The 27,518-nt window shown below is 39.3% G+C and overlaps 2 protein-coding genes across 7 annotated transcripts; one reads left to right on the top strand and one right to left on the bottom strand.

Annotated features, from left to right (window-relative positions):
* Positions 1-747: 747 nt before the first annotated feature.
* LOC130425547 (doublesex- and mab-3-related transcription factor A2-like) lies at positions 748-2,889 on the top strand. The gene is made up of 2 exons (XM_056751778.1): positions 748-1,105; positions 1,376-2,889. Exons 1-2 carry the CDS (start codon positions 766-768, stop codon positions 2,086-2,088), a joined length of 1,053 nt encoding a protein of 350 aa, XP_056607756.1. The 5' UTR covers positions 748-765; the 3' UTR covers positions 2,089-2,889.
* Positions 2,890-10,719: 7,830 nt separating this feature from the next.
* Positions 10,720-26,850, bottom strand: elavl2 (ELAV like neuron-specific RNA binding protein 2). Of its 6 annotated transcripts, none has more exons than XM_056756919.1 (8): positions 26,588-26,850; positions 21,246-21,325; positions 17,721-17,958; positions 17,464-17,567; positions 17,233-17,386; positions 14,178-14,403; positions 14,063-14,101; positions 10,720-12,248 (listed from the first exon to the last, which is right to left on the bottom strand). In XM_056756919.1, exons 2-8 carry the CDS (start codon positions 21,315-21,317, stop codon positions 11,921-11,923), a joined length of 1,161 nt encoding a protein of 386 aa, XP_056612897.1. In that variant the 5' UTR covers positions 21,318-21,325; positions 26,588-26,850; the 3' UTR covers positions 10,720-11,920. The 6 variants fall into 6 exon arrangements, with proteins under 6 accessions (XP_056612897.1, XP_056612888.1, XP_056612881.1 ...); XM_056756910.1 differs by having other exon boundaries at positions 17,721-17,961; positions 26,588-26,845; XM_056756903.1 differs by having other exon boundaries at positions 10,720-12,251; positions 26,588-26,842.
* Between the last annotated feature and the right edge of the window lie 668 nt (positions 26,851-27,518).

The following is a 27,518-nucleotide window of genomic DNA, read 5'->3' as shown; positions in this document are numbered from 1 at the left end:
AGAAAACTACAATGGTCCTTAAATCCTCATATTTGGTAATGATATGAAAGTCAAGCTCAGGCCTATTGAACGTGTGGTGAAATGTTTAGTGTTAGTGAGGAGCATCATTGTGTTAGATCCCACACACACTGTCTTGTGTTATAGTGGCTCTGTTGCTCATGCGTGTAGAAGCGCAACATGTGTTTAGATAAGATCTGCACAACTCACTGATAACATACAGATGGAGAAGACGTTGAATGAAATGATAAAATCCCTCATTTCATTTCTTTTCTTTTCTGCATCTTGTCCAGAAGAGCACACAAGGGCGTCACACCAGCCAACAGAACGCAAATAGCGGAAAGAAAAAGCTTGGCGTGCAAATGCTGAATGACGTTTCCTATGGATTAAAGACAAAAGAAGTGAAACGAGAAAGGACCAACATTATACAGTATATGTGACTCTTATATTGATGTGCGGATGTTCTGCAAACTACTTCATCTGAAAACACCAAGAAAGTGTTGTGATCTGAGAACAACATTGTTAGTAGGCTATATTTGAATGAAACATGATAAAAGTATTGATCAGTGTGAAACACACATCAGTCCACAGATGTTGAGAAGATTTCAGGTGTTGATGTAGAACAGAACTGAGATGAATGTGATGTGGGATGAAGGGTGTGTGTGTGTGTTTGAGGGGTGTGTCAGGTGTCCTGTTTCTTTTCACCTGCAGGATTTAATCTTCAGCTCCTTCACTCCTTTGGCATTTGTAGCTCTCTCTCTCTTACTCATGGAGTCGATCAGCGGTCGCTTCGCTCTTTTTCCGCCGCATCCGGCGCTTTTCCTCCGCCCGGAGGACAGGAGTTACCCGCGCAGCCCGAAATGCGCCCGCTGCAGGAATCACGGGGTGGTTTCGGCTCTTAAGGGACACAAACGCTTCTGCCGCTGGCGGGACTGCGAGTGTGTCAAGTGCGCATTAATCGCGGAGCGGCAGCGTGTCATGGCGGCGCAGGTGGCGCTGCGGAGGCAACAGGCGCAGGAGGAGCTGCAGATGGTTTACCCCACAGCGAGAGCGACCGGGATCGGCACAAACCCGTCCACTTCACCCCCGTTTGACACTTTCAAAGACGGTACGTGCATTCTCTACTGCTGTGTGTGTGTGTGTGTGTGTGTGTGTTTAGACATACTTCAGAGTAATAACCAACTTTTAGTAAAGCTGTTAGTAAATATTGGTTTTGTAAATGTGATTGCATGCTTCACCCGGGTGAGGAAATGTGTTCCCAGTTTGGGGTTGACATTTATTTCACAAACTTCAAATTTAGTCTTTTTGTCCTCTGTGAAATCATTCCATGTTTTAAGATGGACTCTTACGTGTTCTGACATTATTTGTACCTTTGCAGAAAACCCCCAGAGTAAGAGCAGTGTGACTGATGGGTTCATGAATCAGGCTTTATTTCTACCTTGCGCGTCTACAATCATCCCCTCAAGTGACCCCGTGAATGACAGTGTGTCTCCAGGCCCGGATCATCTCTCAGTCCATGTGAAGTCGCTAAAGTCCGATCTAGAGTCAGACATCGAGCTCAAGAAACTCAAAGACCACCCATCAGACCTTAGCAGGAGAACCCCCGCTACAGTTTTACAGAAGATCTTCCCTCACCTGAAAGCGTCCGTTCTGGAGGCGGCTCTTAAAAGCAGTTCAGAGGACGTTCTGAAGGCCATCGATCTGGTGCTGGGTTATCAGCAGGGTCACAGCCCCACTGGAGCTGCCGTGCCGTCCTGTGAGAATGTGCCCGTCTCCCAATCAAACAGCTTCACAGATGCTCCACTGAGACACTTCAGCTCCAAATCTGCTTTCTCCCCCCTCCAGTCCTCATCCACAAACTGCTTCAGGAGCGAAGGTTTGATGGGGTTCAACCAACGGTTCGCGTTTGGTCCACTGCGACTTACCTACTCAACGCCAAACTTTATTCCGCCATACATAACTTCTGGATTTCTCCCCGCGATGTCCCTGCGGCCGCCAACTGGATATCCATTCAGCAGCCTCCTACGAGATCTGCCACATCCCAAAGACACGTTCAACCCCACCGGCCTCTACTCAAGCCACGACACATGACCACGAAAATGACACATGACATAAGTACAGCTGTGGTCTGCATTTCTATTTTTATACTGTTATATTACTTTTTATTGAAACATAGTAAACGTTTACACCTGCTTAAAGTACATATATGTTTATGTCCCATTTTGTTAAAGTCAAATAAAAGAAACTGTTTAAACCATTGACTGCTGAAGAGAGTAGCAAGTTAAATGTGTAAATGAAGACATAGTTTCCCTAAATAAATAAATAAACTTTTTTTTCCCTAAAATGTGGGTTGATGCTATTTTTAAGCAATGAGTCAACAACACAACGAAACAGGCCGTGCAATGATTTGCTACCATACAGACATGCAACCATACAGACCCATTCTCATCAATTGCGTACAAACAACACACTCTTGCAATATCGTGTAATACATATGCCAAAGTTCAATTGTGCGTGACGTGCATACTAATAGATCTGGATAGAAACATACACTTGTTTCTTGTTTATATCATTTTATTATTCCATTTCATTTATCACATTTATTACAATATTCATCATATGTATTCATTCATTTATTTTATTATTCACTTCTATTCATATTATTTGATCCTTACTTTCCTGTTGTTTAACCTGGGAGTTGTATTGTGTCTTATGCTGATATGAGTATCTGTTGGTCTCCATCTCAAGGTTCATAATAATGTCATGAGACAATGTTTTGATACTGTAATCTTGAATGTTAAAAACACATATTGAATCTGTTTCTAGTCAGACGAAGTTTGAGCATCAACACACAACTGAGATTATTCAATAAATCATTTGTCTGTCTATTTAACATCACTTCGTCTCCTGCCTGCTGTTCTTCCCTTCAGCTCTATATCTCCCTGTTGTTTGGGTCAAAGGATTGACTCACAACGGAGTTGATATCTCCAGGTGTAATTTGTTCCTGACGGAGAGAGATCTAGTGAACCTGGACTCAAAGTTTAGATCTATAAGATCTACAAGCCATATCTCATAGTTGGATCTATCAATACGATACGCCCATTTTAGCGTGGCATTTGAATTATTTGCAAATCATAGAGTTTTTTTAATATGCTTACAACAACCTACAAACACATCGGAGTCAAAGCCAGGCAGTTAAGCATGATCTAGTGAAGGTCTGGTAATGTTTTTGATGTGTCAAACTGACATTAAACACGTAAATTATATGTTTTCAGCGTTTTGGAGTTGGATAATTGTTTTTATAATCGGTGGTTTACTCAGGTTTGTTGTTTAAATGTTGAGGAAGGTCAAGCACGCACAACACAAGAGTGTAAACTCCTGGCGCTCTGAAAAGAGGGCGAAAGCGCCGCAGTTGGTGTTTTGCACACATTTTTAGATGTGACATGTGAATGGCCCCTAACATTTCTATGATAAAACATTAAACAGTTAGGTACTTACAACCCACTCTTTCACAGTAGAAACTGAAATCGAGCTTGACTTCTGTCCATAGCAACTCACGCCTTCTTTCATTTGATTGGACAGTGATCCTCGCCTTAATTCATTTGATTGGGGGACTCAATCAGATTGACACTTAAGAGCGCTGTTAAACATCTGAGGTAGATCAGATCTGAGATCAGTTATCTAAGCATTTTTTATTAATTTGGCAGTACTTAAAACACTACAACAATCACAAATTAAAAATGTACCCTATATGACACTCTTGGCTGTCATAATAAACATTAAAACGCAGAACATGCCACAAGAAAGTGTAGCAGCAGAAAGTGTAAGCAGCAATGTTCTAGAAATATAGCTATACTTTTTGTTTAACTTAAAACGTCACCTGAGAGTAAAAAAATGTATTAAATGTGTGTATAAAAGGCAAGGCAAGTTTATTTCTATAGCACATTTCATAAACAAGGGCAATTCAAAGTGCTTTACATAAAATGATTGACAGAAAGAAATAAAACGTATCTTTAAAATGCAAATAATTTAAGATCACAAATACTTGTACACCAATAAAATTGATTAAAAAATGTGAGTGTATATATAAAAAGAATAAGAGCAAAAATAAAATACATTACATTTAGTCATTTGGCAGACGCTTTTATCCAAAGCGACTTACAGTGCACTTATTACAGGGACAATCCCCCTGGAGCAACATGGAGTAAAGTGTCTTGCTCAAGGACACACTGGTGGTGGCTGCTGGGATTGAACCAGCAACCTTTGATTTATCAGTTCAGTGGTTTAACCCACTAGACCACCATCTCTCTCTTCATTAGAATTAGAAGTGCAGTTGATGTAAAGCAGGACAGTGCTCAGGTTGTGAATGCACAGCTAAACAAGTGTGTGTTTAATCTGGATTTAAAAGTAGCTTCTGTTGGTGAATGTCTGGTATCTTCTGGAAGCAGATTCCAGCTACGGGTGGTGTAATGACTAAACGCTGACTCGCCCTGTTTTGAGTGAACCCTTGTTATCTCTAAGGGACTGATCCTGATGATCTGAGAAGTCTGTTTGGTTTATATTCAATGAGCATATCTGAGATGTATTTAGGTCCTTGATTCTAAAAGTAACTGGTAACCAGTGTAAGGACCTGAGGATTGGAGTGATAAAAGAGAAAGATGAGTTAAAAATGATTCTGCCTGAATTATTAGGCTTCCCTCACACCACCAAAAGAATGTGTATGCACGGGCCCGTACTGAACAATGTGATGGTGAGATGCTGCACATTAAATATTTAGAATGAATCTTGATTTAAGACCAGGTCAGGGAGGAGACAGAATAGCATAACCAACCATCTACTAGCTTTCTTACGCACAAAAACCCACAACATACCATAGTCTCCTGAACCCTTGTTGACAGCTAGGATCTGGGCATTTTAATCTGTCATTTAAAAACCATGTTGCCAATACCTGTAAAAATGCTTTTTTTGAGAAAATATATAAATGACATCTGTAGGATCTGGTCGGAGCAAAGGTTACTATTTGGTATCGTAAAACACCACAGGCTCTGACCAGGGCATCTACCAGACGCCAGTGAGTCTCAGTCTGGTCTAGTGGGTAGAGAGTTCGAGTCGTAATCAGAAGGTCGCTGGTTCAATTCTCAGTGCCACCAGGAAATGACTGAAGTGACCTTGAGCAAGGCACCTTACCCCTGTTTGGTCTGCAGTGATAGCTGCCCCTAAAAAAAGGTAATCTATAAAAGCGTCTGCCAAATGAATAGAAGTAAATGTAAATGGTCCAATTGCCCCATTTTAACACCTTCATCACTGACCAGGACAGTTTTCAATACTCTTCCCTGGACTTCAAAGGGGGTTCTTGGGGGAGGACAGGACGTTCACCAAAGTGAGAAAAGTTATGTGGGCCTTAGAGACTGAGAACCAGTTTCACTCCTTTGAATTTCTCTGCTTCTCCGTAGCCATGAAAGACAGTTTTAAAATGTATATACATGTATTCCCACATTGTATGCTTGTCCCCATGTTATTCGGCCTCACCTATAATCTCAAAGGCATGTGTGCTTAGTTGTATTCTGTTTATATTTACATTCTTGTACAAACTTCAGGTCAATGTACCTATAATCCCTGCATATTTCATATCTAAATGTTTCCCTTTTCATTCCTTACAAGATGTTGCATAGCACAGTAATGTATTTTATACCATACTCATTTTATCCTATTCTAAGAGTATTACAGCTCAAAACTTCTAGCTGCATATGAGCTAGTAAGCAGGACAAAGAAACATGGTTTTCGCGCACAAAATCATTTTATCCAATTGGATCGCCCCCAGGCTTAAAACATCTGTGCACGGAGGAAACCAAGCTCATCTTTTTTTTTATGCATTTGGCAGACGCTTTTATTTACATTTCATTATCCTATACATTTTACATAGGTATTTGCAATCCCCTGGGATCGAACCCACAACCTTGCTCTTACCACTGAGCTACAGGAAAGCTCATCTTGTGTTTGTGCGGTCCTGCTCGGTCACGTCATCGAGACCTGTCTCTCGTCTTGGAGACAGTTTATTCTGGCAGTTTTTTTCGGCTAAGTTCGTTCTACCTTCGTCCACCAATCCGGTTCTACGAAAGAATTACACGGGACCCGCTTGCTTTGAAACCATCATGACTCTGAAAACCCTTTCCCCGCGCACACTCAGGAAGCCAGTGCAAATATCTTAACTATATTCTAAATTGCTGCGCTTAAGCTGTAACCCCTTTTAACTAAGGAGACTGTCCTCGATGGTTTACTACTGAGCTTTCCTGTAGCTCAGTGGTAAGAGCATTCAATCCCAGGGGATTGCACATACCTATGTATAAATGTATAGGATAATGAAATGTAAATCGCTTTGGATAAAAGCTTCTGCCAAATGCCTAAATGTAAATGTTTATGCAGATGTGAATAGCTGATACTGCCATTCTTTGCTTCGTCTATTCTTTAATTTCTTTACTGATTTTACAATTCATGTGTTATTTGTTAGTTAGTCGGTTTGTTTTCCCTTTAGTGTGGTCAATAAACCCGCATTTGGATCCACACTTCAATTGTTTCTGTGTTTACTCATCACATATTAACGTCACGTCAACTGCTTGATTTCGTTATGATTTCTAAAGCGGTACTGTACTACAGTAAGAGTGCTATGTTTCCAAGGCCAGGAAAGTAATATTTCTTAGAGTTGATATACGATCTGCTGGTCACTCACTGGATGGGTGCATTTAGTTTGTCGCTATTAATAGGTATACTGCATCAGGTAAAGTGTGTAAAAATAGGTATAGTTAATCACCATAAATTATACGTATTTTACTGTGGTTAAACTCATACTTTTCCCTGAAATACACTACACATCATATACTGTCACTGTCAGATGCAAAGGAGCTAATCCATACTTTCATGATGTCAAGACTAGATTATTGTAACGCAATATTAGGCAGTTGCCCTGTAGCCTGCCTTATTACAAAAACTCCAGCTTGTTCAAAACAGAGCAGCTACAGTTTTAACATGGACAAATAGGTATTAGCATACTAGTCCGGTTCTATCAACATTGCACTGGTTACATGTTCAGCAACGCATTAACTTTAAACATTTAACTATAAAGCCCTACAGGGTTTAGCTGTTCATGCCGCCTTATTAGCATAGCTATGATAGTATGGTTAATTTGCATTGAATAACATAGTAATGGACATAGTACGACGCATGCTATAGTATTATAACATAGCTCATCAGAAAGGGAATTAGGAGAGGAGTAGTTACATAGTAAACATGATATGCCTTGAACTATGTTAAATTGTGAATCATCTCAATGTATGAATATAAAAAAGCCTAAATCCAAACTTGCATCATTACTGGTTACAGGTAACCTAAAGGTGCAGTGTGTAATTTTCTGTAACTATTGATAGAAATGCAATATAATATACATAATTATGTCTTCATAGGTGTATAAAGAGTTTACACAATGAAGCGTTATGTTTTTATTACCTCAGAATGAGCTATTTCTACATACACTGCGGGACCCCTTGCATATAATTGACGATGTTCTGTCAGCAGTCATAATGTTTCGAACAGGAGGGGCCGAGTTAGCGGTTGGTTGCAATTCGCAACCTTGCAGCTATATTTCACTGACTGGACCTTTAAGATGGCAAGAGTGCCAACATACAATAAGGATGTTTACATGTATTTACATGCAAGAGTGGTCTTGTCAGGGTATGCTGACAGAACCCAGGAACAGAGGACCCAATCGCAGACAGCGGGTAAGGGGTAAACAAGGACATTAATGACAGGTACAAAACATGAAACAAAATCCCACAAGGGTGTAAAACAATAGAATAGTCCGGGTACACAAGAACTCACTACACTAACTAGACAAGATACAACATTAGACATGACTACAAATAACTAAACTAGACTTGCATGACAATTCAGGACAAGGCGGGTGACACGGACACATAGCAAACACTCCAAAATCATCCAGCACAGCACGATGAGACGATAGGAAGGGAATAGAGATGAGACCAGAGAGAGGGCCATAATTGGCCATCTCCACATAAAAACATGGGGTTCTGTCATGATCCCGCCAATAGACCAAAAGAAACATGGCACGATGCGGCAGAATCATGACAGGTCTTCAATGAACCGAAGCGAGCACATTTCACTTCTCTTTTCATTAAGTAACATAGGCTCCCTATTGTTGCTCGTATCAAATTGAAGGCTCTACTCTTGGCCTACAAGACCACCACTGGTTCAGCACCCCCTTATCTTCACTCGCCAATACAGACTTGTGTACCCCCCAGGGATAACATACAGATTTAGTTACAAACTAGCTAATAGTTACGTTGAAAGAAATTACGAATGGCTGGTGCAAGCCTACCCAGATCCAAACGCTCTGCCAAAGAACTCTCTTGTGGTCTTGTGGTGCCCAAAACATCAGTCTTCTCTGGATCTGTTCCACATTTGTGAAATGATCTGCCCGCTGTTCCATAGTGAAGGGAAGTCTGGCTCTTTTCTGCAAACCGGGTCTTTCAGACAGTTCGTTTCACTGAACTGGTTCACCAATTCTTTTACGCCCTGAAGTAGTAACATCACTCGCCCTGGCGTAACACACAAAGTGTTTCATTCCAGCAGAATGGGATGAAAATACTACACAGACCCTCAGGCTCCGCACAAAATATATAAATCATTAATTATACTTCTGTCAACTGCTCGTGCTCATTAGTTCCGTCTTCACCCAGTTCAGTACTGTGACTAACGGAGTAATAAAATGGTTTAATTAAGCTTCAGGGTGCAAAAGGTGAGCGCTACAATCAGTCCTGTGTCATGCCAACAGTAAAGCATCCTGAGACCAGGATGCTTTACTGGCTCACTCACAATTTTGCCTTCGAACGCGGCCATGAACAAAGAATTGTACAAAAACATCCCCAGAGAGCAACTTCTCCCAACCATCCAAGAACAGTCTGGTGATGAACAATGCCTTTTCCAGCATGATGGAGAACCTTGCCACAAGGCAAAAGTAATAACTAAGAGGCTCGGGGACCAAAACATCAACATTTTGGGTCCATGGCCAGGAAAATCCCTAGACCTTAATCCCATTGAGAACTTGTGCTCAATCCTCAAGAGGCGGTAGGACAAACAAAAACCTTCAAACTCTGGCAAACGCCAAGCATTCTGCAAGAATGGGCTGCCATCAGTGAGGATGTGACCAGAAGTTGATTGACAGCATGCCCGTGCAAATTGGAAAACGAACAGTCAACTCTGCAAATATTTATTCTTTGTGTAAACTTAATATAATTGTCAATAAAAGCCTTTGACACTTATGAACTGCTTGCAATTGTACTTCAGTATAGCATAGTAACATCTAACAAAATTTTTAAAAAATCACTGACGCAGTAGACTTCATGAAAATGTATATTTATGTCATTCTAAATGTTTTTTCACAACTGTATTTCTTCTTTGCGATACACAGTTTTGTGTTCCGTGCCTGCGGGGTTGTGTTTCAAGCATATTGGTTTGTGTGTCTGTTTTGTGTGTGTGCATGTTCCTGCATTTGTGTGTCCGTGTTTTGCTCCTCATACTTCTTTTTTATTAATTAAACGTATTGCTTATAGTTAAGGGGCAGATGCTTTTTCATGCATTATGACCTCTTTACACTGTTGAACGTGCTGGCTTCTCATTTCTCATGCTTGACATGGTAAACTTGTCAAAAGTCGAGTCGGATTTATATGACATAGTATTTCTATGCTCAATACACTCCCCCAGCGTTCGAATACGTTTCAGAAAGTGTTAATTATTTCTTACCGCTTTTAAGCATGTTTTTAACTTTATTTTAATGTAGCGTGGATCAAGAACTCTTTAGATTCTCAATGTGCTAAATATGAAGAGTTTGTTTCCAAAATGAGTTAACTCCGTTTTTTATTGTGCATTCCAATTAACATCAATCGAACTGCAGTTGGTTAGATTTGATTTAAGCCATCATAACTAAAAAAATACAGCTAATACAAAAAACTGAAGTTCTTATTTTGGAAGCAAACTCAGTTTCCACAGTCATTTAGTGATGACACTTTGAAGGGACGCGAAAGAGAGCGAGGGTATACCATTTCACTTGATGTAATTCCTCCATCCTTTTGTCTTTTCCTTGCTTCCTTCACTTGTGTCCTGAAAGGTTGGAGTGAAGACGCAGTAAAAGGAAACAAGGATGCTCAAATAACAATTAAGAATAGATTCAGATGGAAAAAGATGCGTTACTCCGTGATGCGTCTGCTTCCAGTATTACGCTGAATTCACATTTACCAACAGACTTGTAAAGATAAAACCATCCTAACAAAAACCTTCAGATGCCCAACCAACAACTATTAAGAGCCATTCACATTATAACCATAACTAGAAGTTTAAAATAAAAATCATTTAGGAGTAAAGCAGGATTTACGTCACACATATAATGATAGAGATACAAAGAAGCATGTGGTTAGGTGCACTTTCAGCTGATGAGCGATACACAGACCGGTTTACAATCTCTGGCGGATCTCTACGGTTTGGGTATCGATGATTAACATTCCAGACACAACGCATTTCCAACCTTTGTGGTCATATTTTGGGGAAAAACATTGATTGGGGAATGTGAACGAAAGCATAACGTTATCGTCCGCTGGTGTGGATGTCAATAGAGTTACAAAACCCTTTACAAAACAATAGGACAAAACTAAAGTGTGCTTTAGCATCTACACATTTATTGATGTAGTTAACATAAAAAAAGCAAAGGATTCCAAACATAAAACAACACGTACATCTTGTCTGATTTAAATGCTTAACATAAGATACTTAATAAACCCAAATGAAGGAAAAATGTCATGCTGTACAAGTTTAAATAAACAATCATTCACACATTATGCAATGGATCACACTGCAGACGTTCTGAGATCACAGTTCATTCACTCAGTTTGAACATTAACCCAAATGAACAGAAGATGAAACGAAGAAAAATCTCAGAGCACTTCAAGTGTGGAGTAGAAGGCATATGTCCAGAGCGACTGTGAACGCAATCACAGGATTATGACATCACCAACAAATGAAGCGCCTGCATTTAAACACAAAAAAAACCATGCGGCACATCTTCAAACCACATAAATATACAGCATATGAAAGTAAAGGAAATATAACCCCACGTGTCCACACTTCTCTTAATATAAGACGACATAACCAAACCTGCTACAATGATAATAAATGCCTCTTCCAAATCATCAAAAAACACAAAAATAAGGCAAACAAACATACTTATACTCTTGTACCAAGTCATCTTCAAAGAAAACCAGGTCAAATGAAAAATCACCTGCAGGAACAATAAAATTGGAGTTTCTCAGCCTGCGTTTCTAAAGAAAAATAAAAAGCAACTTAAATGAACTTGCAGTATATCGTGTCAAACACGGCCAGTCTTAAATCCTGATACAAACCCCTCAGGAGGTTTCCGTTTTATTTTCATTTACCAAACATTAAGCGTTACGAACTTTCTGTGAAAGTTTCTGAAGCTCATGAGGCATCACACAAAGATGAAAATACTTACGCTGCAGCATCTCTAGTAAAAAGGACCACAAATGCTTATTTTTATAAAAATAGACGCTTCTAAACCTCAGAGGTTTGCAGCAATTCGGCAATTTAGTTAAGATTTTTATTCTGCCTTTATTTTAACATTAACAAGCAATTACAAAACAAAATAACCTACTTAATCCAACTCAGAGATGTAGAGTGAAATACAAGAAATCAAAAGGCAACTGAAAACCAAAACACACACGGTCTCGTACTGATCTTCAAACTAAAGCTTTTAAAAGAAACTTAAAGCTTAAAAACAAAAAACAAGAAGGCTAAATATTGCTTATTTTCTTTTGAGCGTTTAAAGTTGTGTGTGTTCACTGGTTCAAGCTTTGTGTGTTTTGTTAGTTTTGAAAGAGACCTGTAGAACTCTGTCGCCGAGTCGATATCCGTTCAGACTGGCGATGGCCACAGCGGCTTCGTCGTAGTTCGTCATGGTGACAAAGCCGAAGCCTTTGCATTTGTTGGTGTTAAAGTCTCGTATGACCTTCACGTTAGTCACGGCACCGAATGGACCAAACATCTGCCAGAGAACGCTCTCATCCGCATCTGGAGCCAGATTATACACAAATACACACCAACCCGCACCAGCGTGACCCGGAAGATTCATGCCCGCCAGACTGGTGACCCCGTCAATGTTCACTGGTGAGAATCTACTGCCGAAACAAACAGAACACAATGTCACTAAAAGCAATGATAGAATTCTGACAGGAGATTTACACTCCACTAACTCTAAAGCAATCACACCGTTCACTCATGTTCTGTTGGTCAAGAAACATGCTCAGATTGTGTTTGATCTCGGAGAACAACTCTTATACATCACTCAGGCATGTGATTGGCCCAAGAAAAATAAGTAACCCTTTTATTTGACCACACAAGCTTTTGTGAACTATGAACTCGTATGATATTATAATGACCCATTTTAGTTTTATCCCAAGAGTGTAGAGCAGTTTAAATGTCCGGTGTATGACATTGAGTGTCCTCTAGTGGTGAGGTTGTGAACTGCAACCAATGGCTCACTCCGCCCCTCCACCCTCTATTTCGAAGCACTACGGTGGCTGACACAGAACTATGACATCTGCTTGTTTTCGCTTCTTCAGCCGCCTTTCCACTATATAACTGTAGGTTTCCCCAAATTCGTTATTTCCTTTTGAGTTCTGTTTTTCAATGCTTTCCTATACAGTAGTAAACACATTTGTCCAAAAAAAATACTGTAGTATAAATAAGGAATAATAGACGACGGGCCATTCAATTATTCTAAAGTTAATGCACAACCCCGAGGAGGCGATGGGGCCACGATGCAGAGCATAGTCAATTATTCAGCTTATACCCCGGTTACCGCACCACAGGACATTGTTCAAATGGCAAATGTGTTGGATTGCTGCGCTTGCTCTTAAAACATAAACATTTCAGTTTTTATTGCTCATCAAGCAACAAAAAGACAAAACACACTCACTGCTCCTGACTGAATAACCTCTAGAACAATAAGCTTTAAGCTATATTTAATTTGTACAGTGAAGGCTATGATGGATCGTAGGATCTGAATTTCTTTGTGTATTTTCTGAAGATGAAGACATTCTGAAGTGAGAGAACAAACGTATATACTGTGTTGCATTTAATTTCTTATTTCCATATCCTTGACTTTCTCTTTATACCATAGTCTGTTTCAATCCTGGATTCTGATTGGCTGGAAGGTGTGCATTAAAACCCACCAAAATAACTCATTTTCACCCGTTTGATCTAAAATGACAGCGTAAACATCAACAACAGCTTTATTTTGGCAAACGACCATGGTATAAGCGGGATTATCCACAGCTAGCTGTGCACTAAAGGATTTGCGTCGGGTCGTTCTTGGCCTACACGTGGTGCATTAAAGCTTTTAACCTACGGCTAGCTGTGGATTTCCCCTTACAAATTGTTTATGAGTTATGGAATAGATGCAGTTAGATTGAGCATCTAAACGTAATTAAACCTAAAAACTAATTTTCTTTTATCATCACTTTGTCTCCTGCATGCTGTCCTTCCCTTTCTTGACTCCCTATTTAGACAGAAAACTCTAATCCCTGGTCACAGTAACTCTGTGTTCCCACCAAACACGAAAGAAGCGTTAAGAGCAAGAGACTTACATGTCAAGTCAATGCAAAGACGCGATAGGACATCATGCAGCGCAACCTTTTGAAACGCCTAAAGAATGATTTAAACGAATCGAAAGATCTGAACTTTGGCGAATATTTGCGCTGCATTAACCAATCAGGAGTTTGCTCTAGTAGTGACGTGATTATGACGTAGCGAGAGGAGGCAGAAATTCAAAACAACAATGGAGGACAAAATCATCGTCGCTGTATGTGCATACCTGGATCTGTACAATACATCTTATGGCGCAATTTATTTGCACAAGTCGCGTTAGGTGTGAATGCTCTATGAGGCATTGCTTTAAAAGCTTTCTTACAAACATACATTAACGTACCTCTTGACACCATACGCCATATTGAGCAGATTGTCCAGCCTGAAACACAAATCACATTCTCAAATTCAATTAAAATTGATGTGAAGTCATCAGGAGAGCAGTGAGCGAGTGCTACCTGAATCTCTGTGCTTGCTGTGCCAGAGGTCCTGGGTATCGCCTGCCGGGGGACTGGTAAAGGTGAGAGAGTAACGCCTGACTGCTCTTCTGACTGGGGTTGTTGGCAAACTTCACTGTGATGGGTTCTGTAGCGCCCGGCGGCTTCTGCCCGTTTTGACCTTTAATGGCCTCCTCAGCTTCAACACGCCGATCAAAACGGATGAACCCAACGCCTCTGGACACACCTTAACACGTTAACACGAGTAAAGACATCATATGCATATAAACCCAACACCTCTGAACACCCGGTACAACTCCTCAAGTTATAAACAAACAACAGTGAGAGTTCTGGTGGAGCTTTAGTATGGAGTGACAGGGTTTCAACAAACAACTAGTCACAATTGTAAAACCTTGCTGATGATTAATCGCTAATTGTGATTGTGGTAAATAATTGTCTTTAAATTATGACACTTATTATCAAAGTCCACAAACGTGGGAAGCAATATAAACCGAACATCCACATGCAAATCAAGTGTTCATGTACCTTCAGTATGTTATTTGGGTTGGTGTGAACGCATCCTAAATGTATTTATTTGATCTTTAATGTCATATTAGCAACACCCATCCTGAATGCAGTCAGTTCATCAGACAGCACTCATCAGATTGGGTCAACAGAAGCTCAAACTTTGCTGACAGGCACTGATCAATGTGTTTATTAACACGCTAATTAACATATTCATGAGGTCCTAAAATAGTTTTAATACTGAATTCAATACACCATGGAAGTGGGATATTTCCCACCACAAACACGGAAGTAACGTCTGGATTTACTAACATTATAATATTTATTCATATCAATGTTACTAATGATTTAGTAGCATTAAAATATTACAAGTATCTTAACAAGTATTACAAGGTTCATAAATTATTTCCGGGTTGAAGTTGGAATTATCAAATTTCATAGAGCACGTGAAGGCAGCAAAAGTTGGAACTTCAGACCCGTTTCGATTCTGCTCTCTGAACATTATAAACTGCTTATTGCCCAATAAAGCTGTTGTGATTGACATATTTTCTGTTGTTAAACCAAGACACATCGTCGTGTTCCTGTGGCCCAATTGTAGAGCGAAAAATGTATATCTTGAATGGATAAAAGCGTCTGATAAATGCTTGAATGTAAATCACCGTACACACCTAAACGAGCAGAGATTTTACACTCTCTTTATAATAAGAGTATCTCTGGAGAGCAGCACATGGTTACAGAGAAAGAGGCTGTGCATGTGCTGCTCTCCAGAGATACTCTTATTATAAAGAGATGAAAGGGTCCGTAATAATCCAATTGAAGAAACCGTAATGGCTAACACATTGATATCCATTAAAAACTAGCATCTGTACTCTTTTCCTGCATACAGCTAAAGCGTAAGCCGTTACCTTTCTAAGCTAAAGGTTGCAGGTTTTCCCTCAGTGACCATCTTGACCTCCTACCGCTCACTCACAGACGCAGAGAGAGATGTTTCCTGCACCAGGAAAGCGAGACCTTGTGCTAGCTGGCCAGTACTGACGACATTTTCCCACTGAACGAAAGCAACGGTTTCTCCAAAAAGACACTATTTTGATTTAAAATCAAAGTATCGATTAATTGGACATTTTCTGAAGACAGGAGAACAAACGCAACACAAATCAGCAAATCATCTGTCTGCATGTGTCATGAGAAATCGGGTGTACTTTAGGACCCTGCCTGGAGACACCAGTCCTGCGGTCTTAAGAGCGGTCACGTGAAAGAAAAAGATATAGTTTTTAATAGTTGAACGGAGCTTAAAACTCATCAGTCTGTGTAAAGAAATACGAAGTAAAGGTGTTTCAGTATATCTATATTCCTCACTATATGCACATTTTTGGACGAAAAGTCTTGTGATTACTAAACGAGAGCAGACCTGGTAGAATGTCTCGTATCAACTGTACCTGTCTTTCACGCATATCACATAAACACAGAATATTTGATTTCCGTTTCAATGGGTTCAATAAAAAGTAGACAAAGTTTTACTTACCGGCTGTGGTTCAGACTCCAAATCGGTCACTTTTATCGTTGGCACCGCTCCGTCACTCAGTTGCAAGTGACTTGAAAATCCAGAGTAAAACAGGTACTTGTTTGAGAAACAATCGTCTTCGAAATGACGTTTCACAAAAAAAACATTTTCACAACTCCCGGAATTACAAACTCCATCCACTGCTGTCTTGACACCGGGTCCTTAACATGGAACATAAAACAAGGCTTTTCCCCGTCACATCCCAAAACACACTTCTTAGCTGCCATTATTAGCTCAATTAGCTAAAACAACTACAAAAACAACAAAAACTAGCATCTGGACTCCTTTCCTGCCTTTTACTTGAGCCAGGGCGTTAGCATAAGCAGATAGGCTTTTTTAGGTTGTAGGATTTCCATCTAGTGGATTTGCTTTTTATATGTTTTCAAAGTTACAAGCAAAAGTTAAACAGTGAAACATTTTACTAAACACCCGTAAACGTGCTGGAGCTAACTCCTGTAGTTAACATTCACTATTGTTCGTGTTATTCACTTTGTACTTTCATGTCTCATTCACCACTGAAAAAACATGATGGTATTGGAACTGATCTGACCCAATAGCTTCTCTGCACGCTCACATGTTCTGGAGGAGGTGTGGCTTGGATAGCTATTCGCAGGGAGGGAGGGGTCGTATGATTTTACTGCTAGCAGGCAGACGTTAGCATTCTCCAGAAAGCTTACTCAGCCTTGAATGACTATTTTGCACTTGTTTGACAAGAGAAACAGAAAATATGTCTATGAGAACCACTTTATTGGGCAGGTAGGTGCATTAAAATACAGTATGTGACCATTCAGAGACTAGAAGCAAACGTGTCAACACTTATAAGGATGTCAAGGATCAATTCTGAATTGAATTGTGACCCTCAGAATTGATTCTGAATCGAATGTCCAGCCAAATCAGACTTGACAGCTCAGAATGTAAATCTTGAATTTAATGAGTGAGGTATGGATGAGGTACAGAGTACAGTCATAGAGTCTGATCTGCTCATCTCACCTGTGACCTGGTCAAGAAGGATTCTGGAGGTGATGATGCGTCCGTACTGGGAAAACAGCTGCTCCAACTCTTTCTGAGTCATGGTTTTAGGCAGACCACTCACATACAGGTTAGCATCACGAATGGAGGCCGAGCTCGGTCGAGCGTACGACACCTTAACAAACAACACAAAGCATTTACTGAGAGTTAGACACACAGGTAAAGAGGGTCAGGGTACAGTATGGTTCTTACCTTGATGGTTTTGGTCTGTAGTCTCAGTCCGTTTAAAGTGTTGATGGCTTTCTCTGCGTCTTTAGGCTCCACATAGTTCACAAAGCCATAACCTAAACTCTGACCTGAACATATACGCGGTCAAAAATCAGAAATCTGCACAGGTGTTCTCACACCATTCAGGTCTTTTACAAAACCGTAAAAGCCACACACGCAGCACCTACGAATGATTCACGTCCATTTTCTTTCGGTTGCATAACTTCCTGTAAAGAGTGTACCTGTGATTTTGTCTCGCACGAGTTTGCAGGACTCGATCTCTCCAATGCTGCCGAACAAACTCTTCAGCTCCTCCTGAGTCATGTTTTGAGGGAGATAGTTGACGATCAGATTGGTTTTACTGTCCTCGCCGCCGTCAGGGGGCTCAGCAGGTGATGTGCAGTTATTGGAGACGCTGTTGGGACCGTTGCTGGTGCAGTTGGGCCCGTTAGACAGCTGCGTCTCCATGGCAGCGATCACCTGCTACACAAACGCATAAGAGGGGCAGTTGAACAGATGAGCACCTGGAGTGTTGAGCATTATCATCTCCACCAAACTTCATTCACAAGACACTTGAGTGACGTTAAAGGTCTTTGAAAGCATAGCTGGTTCATATAGATGTTCAAGTACCAGTCCAGTAATAACGGCGTGTTGGCTATAGGGATGTTTATGATTAATTCACAATCGATTAATTGTCGACAACCGTTTACTCGAAACACCAAAGATATTCATATTAACAAGATGCGTTACTGCCCTTACAATCAATGGTAAAGAATGCAGCGCTTAAAATGTCCGATAGAGTAGAGCCGTGCAGAAATAAAAGAACGTTCAGTTTGACTAAATAGGCAAGAGTTCGTGAGGCGCATGTCTGAAAGCGTGAGGTGTAATGATGGACAGGTGACTGAGGCAGAGGAGAGCTTTTGCTAAGAAAAGTTTGGTTTCTTCGTTTCATTTGTAACTGCCAGTGCAATTTTCTCAATTGTCGCACCAGTGTCATTTTTGCGTACTATAAATTTTATACATAGAGTGGGGCATTCAGTCACTCATTTTCTTCTCCCCTCCTTCAACCATTCACTAATCTATGTATTATTGAACGATACGAGGAAGCGGAAGGACCAACAGAGCTAACGAGTGAAGCGCTTAATCTTACAACTGAAATAAATGTTTTGCCACATGCAGAATACAAGAATTTCGGCGGAATGTACAAAACAGCAAAGATAAGGAAATGTGCTGTGTGTATTGTATGCATGTGAAGCTAATGCAGGAAACTTGTGTTTAAACTTTAAGCACTTTACTATTGTCTAAAGCTCTCTGAAGTTTTGTACGATTTGCAGTATTGTTAATGTTATACATGACGTTAAATCCTATTTATTTGTGAGTCAATGCAGCATTCATAAAGAATAATCACTAAAATCCTTCAGGACTCGCAGGTTGTTTGAGATGTGCACAGCCAGACACAACACACAAAATACAAAGAGTTCTCTTTCGCGCCTTCTTACTCTAAAAAGGACATATAAACACAAAATAACTTCAAAATTCCAGTATTAACAAGGATCCTTGTGAAAGTAGTCAGGTTCATCTTGAGAAACAAACGTGTGTATTACAGTATATTGCGCAAGCTCTTAAAGGGCCAGCAGCATAATAAAGATATCGATTTATAATGTTTATCAAACAATGGACGGGCCCCAAAACCCTCACTGATATTAAAGGAATTGTGTTCTCTTTTATGAGTTGTTCATAACAAATAAAGAAAGAAGCTTTGAGAATGATATGCTTTAAATATGGTTGTGTTGAAAGAGAATTTGCAAATGCAATACAAATAATTAAATCAATAATGATGATTTGTATTAATTTCTAAGTGAATTATTAATGCATTTGTCTGACGATTAATTGTCTGATAAGCTATTGCGATTAAACATATGTTTTAGGGCTTTGACATTTAATTCTCATTCATTTTTTATTTAGCGTTAAAACAACCATATTGTTCTGAATATAAGAAGTTGTATTTTCTCTGAAAGAATGGGGTCATCATATATTTAAGGTCTAGGCTTTTACATATCAATAACACGTGTAAAACACCTGAGCTAGAGCCCTGAACAGTCAACTTACTTTTAAGCATTCCACGTCATATACTTTTATAAGTGCCACATGCGACTCTTTACACCATACAATGTATATTTTAGGAAGGGAGCACAAAACAAAAGGTTCATTATACGAGTCCTTGACATCAGATAACTCCTGGTATAAAAATCTAACAAACATAATCCACACAGGTGAAACAGATCCAAAGAAGCTCAGTGGTAAGAGCATTGCGTTAACAACGCAAGGTTGTGGGTTCGATCCCAGGGGATTGCAAATACCTATGTAAAATGTATAGGATAATGCAATGCAAGTCGCTTTGGATAAAAGCGTCTGCCAAATGCATAAATGTAAATGTAAGAAACAGACTAGGGATGCACCGAATGGAAAATTCTTGGCCGAAACCGAAAAAAAAGAGGAAACCAAGGCCGAAAGCCGAAAACCGAAACACCGAAAGAAATTTGGCCAATTATTAGTACCCTTGCATTTATGGCTATTACTGTGTACTAACTTTACTAAAATCAAGGCATTGCAATTGCATAATTAAAGTTTCAAAGAATAAATCAATTACAAATTATGCAAATATTTATTTAGCACATTGAAATTTGGAGAAAAACGTGCTTAAAGTTAAATTATGAAAATAAAAGCCCAACAGTCCAGTATCACAAGTAAAACTCACTTTACAGTTGTAAGAGACTTACTCTAATAACAATTTAGTAAAAAAAAACATTTCCTAGTGTTGAAGTCTATAAAAATACTGTAAAAAACCGTTGGAATAAAACGAAAGTAATGAAAATGGTGCAGCGCACATTTAAAGAACGAGAGCTCTGCCATTATCACAACACAATGAAACATTACGGACATCAACTAATAAGCAGTGAAGCAAGTTTTACGCTGTTTATCATGTGCATAGTGTCTGGACTTTTGATCATCTCTTGTATATTTTGCGATCGCGGTCCGGCTCGCGTGAGCAGTGGAGTGGGCATAACTCCTGGTGCTGTAGACGCGGAGCTCTGTCACCTCACGAAAACATTGTATAAAACAACTTTGCATGCCATAGTTTACACAGGACTGGCGGAAAATGTGCATTAATACTTCTTCATTCTTCATGTTATGTGGTTTACTTTGATAGGTGAACTGTCTTTCCCGCGTCCCAGCGATACATCCGATGGGTTTTCCCAAATCGCATCACATGTCTAGTCAGTTAAATGACAACGACACGCAGATCGCTTCACGAGCATATCACGATGAAGGGAAACGGGTGTTTACAAATTGCCCTCATTGTAATCTGCCAGAATGATGGCGTCACTGGTAAAAAAATCTGTCAATGACAAATAATTTTTGGGATTACGCGACCTCTGGTTCACACACGTAAAGGAATATTGGTCGCACTCTAGAGCCCTGAGGGTGCATGCAGGATAGGAGACGCTTTAGTGCTGCGATTTAAGGAATAACGTCCGCTAGAGATGCATCAAAGGAGCGGTATCTGTTTGTGTCATCACAACATTTCGGCCGTATTGTTTCGGTGATAAAAGTCTTTCGGCCGAGAAAATTTTCGGTGGCTGAATATTCGGTGCATCCCTAAAACAGACGCAGTAATGCTTGATGCTCTATATGCTTGGTGCTTTATAATCCCCACATATGGCCATGATTGACGATAATAAAAGTACAAAAGATGTCCCACAAACCCCAGTCCACGGCTCAGCTGACCACGATCCACTTCTCAGAAGAGAAGCCACATCACACAATCTGACGGCCATAACAGCGTCTGCAAACAAGAGCACAGAGTCAAACACAACACCATCACGCTCGCATAACACTGCCTTTCCAAACTAACCTTAAATCAGCTCCGCACACAAACATTAGTAAAGACATCATATTAATGCTCAGCAATATCAAGACCAGTAAAACTTTGATACCGATATATCAATACCTGTCATCATAGTCAATTTATTGACTTTTGGTGCTATTTAAAAACAATAAATGATGCGTGGTGCGATATATTGCATCATCACAAACTACAGACGCCAAAAGTTTATACATGCGTGTGTTTACATAAAAATTAATGACATCGACATTTCATCTGATCGAGCTATCTCTGTTAGCGCAGCCCTGTGTCTGTGTGTCACGCACGCATGGACGCACGCGCACGCACACACACACACACACACACAAAATCAGGCATGTACACAGTCGCACACATACACAAACACACGTGCACAAATGCACACAGTCGTAGGCTCACACACAATAACGCGTGCACACACGATTACACAGTCGCATTCACACAATCATGCATGCACACAGTTTCAGACACTTACACACACATTCACACACAGTCGCGCACACACACACACACGCACAGTCTCATACACTTAGACACACAATAACACGTGCACACACACACACAATCGGACTTGTGCACACAGTCGCACACATAGGGCAGACAGTAGCAGGTGAAAAGACTGGAAGCGTTATATTGTGTTTTCCTGATGAATAAAATAAGTTGGGAGTAGTAGGCCTAATCGGAATGGTGTCAAAGTAACAAACCACTCACAATTTGAACAAGACCCTCTACTCTTTAAACACACAGGTAATGAAGACAGCAACACAACTGATTAAAACAAAAGCTGCATTTGGAGCTGGAGAGAGAGACAGTTAAGTAAAATAGGTCAGATGTCACTCACTATTACCCATGATACAACACACGACGACCGCTTGATTAGAATCAGCTGGAGGACACTGACCGTTTATGCCACAAATAAACGTTTATACACTTGTGTTTGTTCTTGTTGACAGTTATTTTCCTGTTTTTGAGAATAAACTGATTAAATACATGTTATAGAAAGACCGTGGTGCTTTATTTTAAGTATATTCAATAATTTTGTTAAACGTCTATTTAATTTTGTTAAATAGAGGTTAAAGTAAATAAACGTGGTAAACAGTTGGGTTGTTCTCTTTATTAAAAACGGATACAAAAACTTGACAAATTAAGTGAAAATGAACTTTACCATTTTATTAACCAATCCATGAAGCCACACAGGTGTGATATAAGCGTTATGACGAATTTCCACGACAGTGCTGTAAGATGCCTGCTAATTTACGTCAGTGTACCGAATCGTTCACTAGTTTTCATACACTTCTTCCCCATAAAGTGGATTCAAATGTAATTCGCTATATAGGTAATAATGAGTGAGGGAGGGGTTTCAGACACAGCAGATATGTATCAGCATTAGCATTAGTGCTCAAAGTCACAGTAACCTAATAAGCAGTGTTGGGTGTAACTAGTTACTAAGCAATTAGTTAATGTATTGTTATTACTTTTCCCTTGAAAAAGTAAAGTAAGGGATTACTCATATGTTTTCTGTAATTTAATTAGTTAATTTTGATGTACTTAAACTAAATACTTTGTGAAATATATGCGTGTGCAATAGTGTAATTGACATCAAAATTCAAAGTCTTACTTTAAAATCTGTGCTCACATTTGTAATACTTTGGTCAGTTAATATGATTATTTATTTGAATGAATTAAATAAGCCATTTCATGTCTATCCTTGAATCACTTAACTAATCAAGGTCGATGTAAGAAATAGAAAGTAATTAGTAATGAGTAACTAAATACTTTTTGGACAGAGTAATTTGGACAGTAATCTCTATAACTATTAAATATGTAATGAGTACCTGGTAATTAATTACTTTTTCACAGTAACTTACCCAACACCGCCTAATAAGCCTGATGCTTGACAGTTATAGAGTTTAAAGTGGGAAACTGAATAATACAGTGGTTAATTTCAAACCACATTTTCTGCTGGTCTTAATAAAGGCTATTAAAATGCATCAATAATTAACGTTATCAAATGATATAAACTATTATATTGATTATCCATTTTTCAGCCGTACCAGAGAGAGAAGCATTAAAACATTCATCTGTATTAGTGGTCGACCGATTATCGAATTGGCCGATTATCGGCGTCGATATTAAGGATTTAGCCGATAATCGATATCGATCATTTTCAAAGCCGATTTGCCGATAAAGTCATTTTATTTTGAAATGCGTTTTTTGGCTCTGACGCAGCCAAGGATTTAGTGAGAGCAGTCGGAACACGTCACTCTAGGGGTTTGCCTAGAGTAATGCCCGCCCACTAACTCATGCACGCGAGCGCACACACACACACACACACACACACACACACATAGACTCCGCAATCTCAAGCTGCTCGCGACAAATGTCAGATCGAGTTATATTTATACACATAATTGCTCAGAGACACACATGGGTGTGATTAAATGCCCGTCTTGCCGACAATTCAATCAAGGAATAGGCTTATGTACTAAAGTGTGCCTAAAATTTGCTTTTAATGTTATAGCTTCATGAAAATATTGCGGTCTTTTCAACAACATACACAATAAAGCTATGAAGGCAATTCAATTATTTACACTTATTATATAAATTCAAATTGTGCTAGTTAATCCAATGATTAGCTAAATGATTAATTGAATAGTATTATATGCAATGTTAAAGTCATCAGAACATATTTTTTCCATAAATAAATATAATTTGTTACATTCAATTCATTTTTTCATTTGTTGCTCGTTGTTTTTTACTGTGTTGCTTGTGGTTTACAAAATGTTCACAGAATTCTGCTGGGTGCTCCCGTCTTTCTTTTATTAGTATTAATATAAGTGTTATGATTAAGATTTCTCAGGCAGAATTAAAAATGTTTCAAATGTTTCAGAGCATGTGTTCTTAATTTCTATATAAATTTACGTTTTTACACCATATATATATATCGGTTCAAAATATCGGTTATCGGTCTAATTTGCATGGAAATAATCGGTATCGGCCTGAAAAACGCATATCGGTCGACCTCTAATCTGTATGCCCTCAAACTGAAGAGTAAAGACTGAATGAGTTGGTTAATTTCTTCAAGAAACTTAAAGAATGCACTCACTGGTTATGATCATGGTTCACGTCACACTTCACTTATACAACAAACATACAGTCAGACACACAGAACGCCATTCCAGCATATCAAGCTATACAATGCATGTTTAATTAGTAGGTACATAGATTTTCTGGTCATATTTTTTCCATGCACATTTGACCAATTCATAACCAAATCAATCTTATAATTACTATTGACTGTATATATAATCATGTAAATGTTGGCAAAGGCTTAAAGGGAAAATGTTTTATATTTAGGTGTGCAGAATTACTATGCAGCATGTCTTTACAGATTTAATGAGTCAAAAAAGACAATTAATACACAGATAACTCAAAAAATATTAAATGCCCATAAGAATGCAACGCTAGAAGTTGCAAAGTTGAGGAGCGACAAATGGGATAGCAAAATGCTCACTGGGTTAACTTAGCAGTCAAAACCAACCAGTTTAACACATTAAGTTTGGCAAAAGAAAGAAGAATTAATATGAAGAATCAAGTGTGAAACCATGAGAAAGCCTTTAGCCTCCAGTGACACCATTTTCCAGAAGTTCACCCTACCCTTGAGTCTCCAGAGAGACTTTTCTAAGGTTAAGAAAAATGACTTCCACTTATTATTCCAATAATTAAATTGGGGTTGATGGTTTATAGCCAATAAATGATCAATCTTTTTCTCTGGTTAATTTACTTCAGCTGCTCACAGTTTAAATACAGAACAGAACTGTCCTGCTGTCATAAGCATTCCCTTGACATCAAACATTGTTGATGTAGAGATTTTTTATAATGTGTAAATTGTAGGAACAAAAACATTGTTTGAATCTGACTGCTGTCTGTCTTGAGACCTGTTAGACTTGTGGCTATTGAGAACACCTTTCTGGGTTGCTCTGCTCATTTAATTTGTTTATTAACTTAAACAGTAAGACAGAAATGTGTAAAAGTCAAAGTTTAATTAGTGTAAAGCAGGCTTGGTACACGATTTTCAGAGGAATAATAGAATGTTCAGTCTTTAAAAAGGTTATATTAATATCGAGCCACTTTATATCGTCTATTGGCTTCCAATGTTGAAGATGTATCGGACAAAATTTACATATCGCTGCATCCCTATTTATAAACACAATTGCAATTATTTAGATTGATGTGGTTAGGAATTGGAAATCAAATAAAGGCACATAATCGTTATGCATGCACTGTATTGTTGTACAAGTTAAAATTTGGAACCCTTAATCAAGCTAAACCGCGTGTGTTTGGGCCTCGGGAGGAAACCCACGCGGACACATGGAGAACGTACAGACTCCACACGGAAAGGCTTCCCGCCACAGCCAGAGCTCGAGCGGTTACACTTAACCACACACTGAAGGACACGACGCACTAAAACAGCTTTAAAATCCTGTCAGTCTTTCAAAATGTGAGTGACCAGAAACATGACGATAAAAGTGGAAAAGTGTGTATTTCACTCACAACCAACCAGAGTCCTCACTTAACTCGTGATCACATGTGTACATCTATCAACAAAAATCGAGACTTGAGCTCAAATAATTGTCTTACTACAGGAATTCGGAGAGATATTCTTGTGCACGCGCATGAAACAATCACGCGTCACTCACGTCACCTGTGCGTGCACGCTGCAGAAGTAATGCTACAGAGAACTTCAATGAATGGCGACAACGATATAACTCTCGGTATATATATATAAATTAAAAAAAATCACGGTTTCCACAAACCGTCAAACTCACATTAACGAGAAACACCTCAGATAAACCCCAGAGTTAATACAACCAAGCAAACTAAAAGGTCTTAACACATGAACAAAACAACTCGAGTAAATACATTCAACGTTAACAGTAACTCAGATCACCGCTTAATAAATCCGCGTCCCATACTAGTATGTGAAAATAATAAACTCGTAAAGAAAATGCCAAATAGAGTAGCGTTAGGCCTTCATTACACAACACACTAACGTTACAAACAGGACAAAGAGGTCATTTTTACAGACTAAACCTCGCGTCTTCACTTTAACACATAAGCACACGAAGCTTATACACGAGGAGCTCCATTTAAAATTGAAGTTGAATCAAATATTGTTCTTACCTTATTTGCGTTTATAAGTTAACGGTGTGTTCTGATGCTCGCGCTCAAACGTTAAGGGGGCGATGGCGGGAAACTGCGGCACTAAATAAACTGGCATGTGAATGAGCCAATCACGACACCTCATTTCGACTCACTTAAACGCTATTGGATAACGCTCAGACAATGAGGAGGAGAGGGCTTGAATCAGCAGGTGCAGCGCATTACGGCCAAGTTACGTGCGCGTGTGAGTTCAATTCAGCGCGAGAGACTTTAGGATGCGTCTCAATCAGCTCCCGAGGTCGTGAATCAGCGCTTTTATCGCGTGCTCGTGCACTGGGAAGGACCCTAGATCATTTCACATTGGACGCCGTTCACTTATTTTCCTGTGACGTAACTGCGTGAGCGCCTAATCAACAACCGGCAAAACCGACAACTCTCTGGCTTTATTTAATAATGAGTGAAATACACATGAGAAACGCTTTAGTTATTTTGTTACATATCTGTGCACAAATTTAGTCATTTTTGGTTGAACACGAAATAAAATATTTTTACGAATGTGCAAAGCAAACAGTTCTGTGCACTTTCGATTGTAATCTTTACTACGGGAGTCAGCGGAGGCCGAGAACTGCTCCGTTGCGAGCATTCTTCCAAATATCTTTCTTTGTGTTCATCCTACAGAGAATACCCGGTGAAAATGCACAACTACTACAATATTATAGCCTCATTCATGGGTGTTACACCAGAACTGGACCCTTTCTTGTTAAAGATATACCTGTTTGCTTGAAACGAAATAAAATGTTTTCTATTATTAGCTTGACTTTTTCCTTAATTTTCTTTTCATAGTAAATAATATAAAAAATCTAAACTACCGTAGTAACTGGAGATTTTACATGGTTTTACAATACATCTACTGAGAGAAAGCGGATTTAGTTTGCAACCTTTTGTCGTCGGG

Source organism: Triplophysa dalaica, chromosome 1, assembly GCF_015846415.1.
Source record: "Triplophysa dalaica isolate WHDGS20190420 chromosome 1, ASM1584641v1, whole genome shotgun sequence".
Classification (NCBI taxonomy): Eukaryota; Metazoa; Chordata; class Actinopteri; order Cypriniformes; family Nemacheilidae; genus Triplophysa; species Triplophysa dalaica.
The sequence above is the reverse complement of the archived record's forward strand: the minus strand, read 5'-3'. Positions and strand labels throughout refer to the sequence as shown.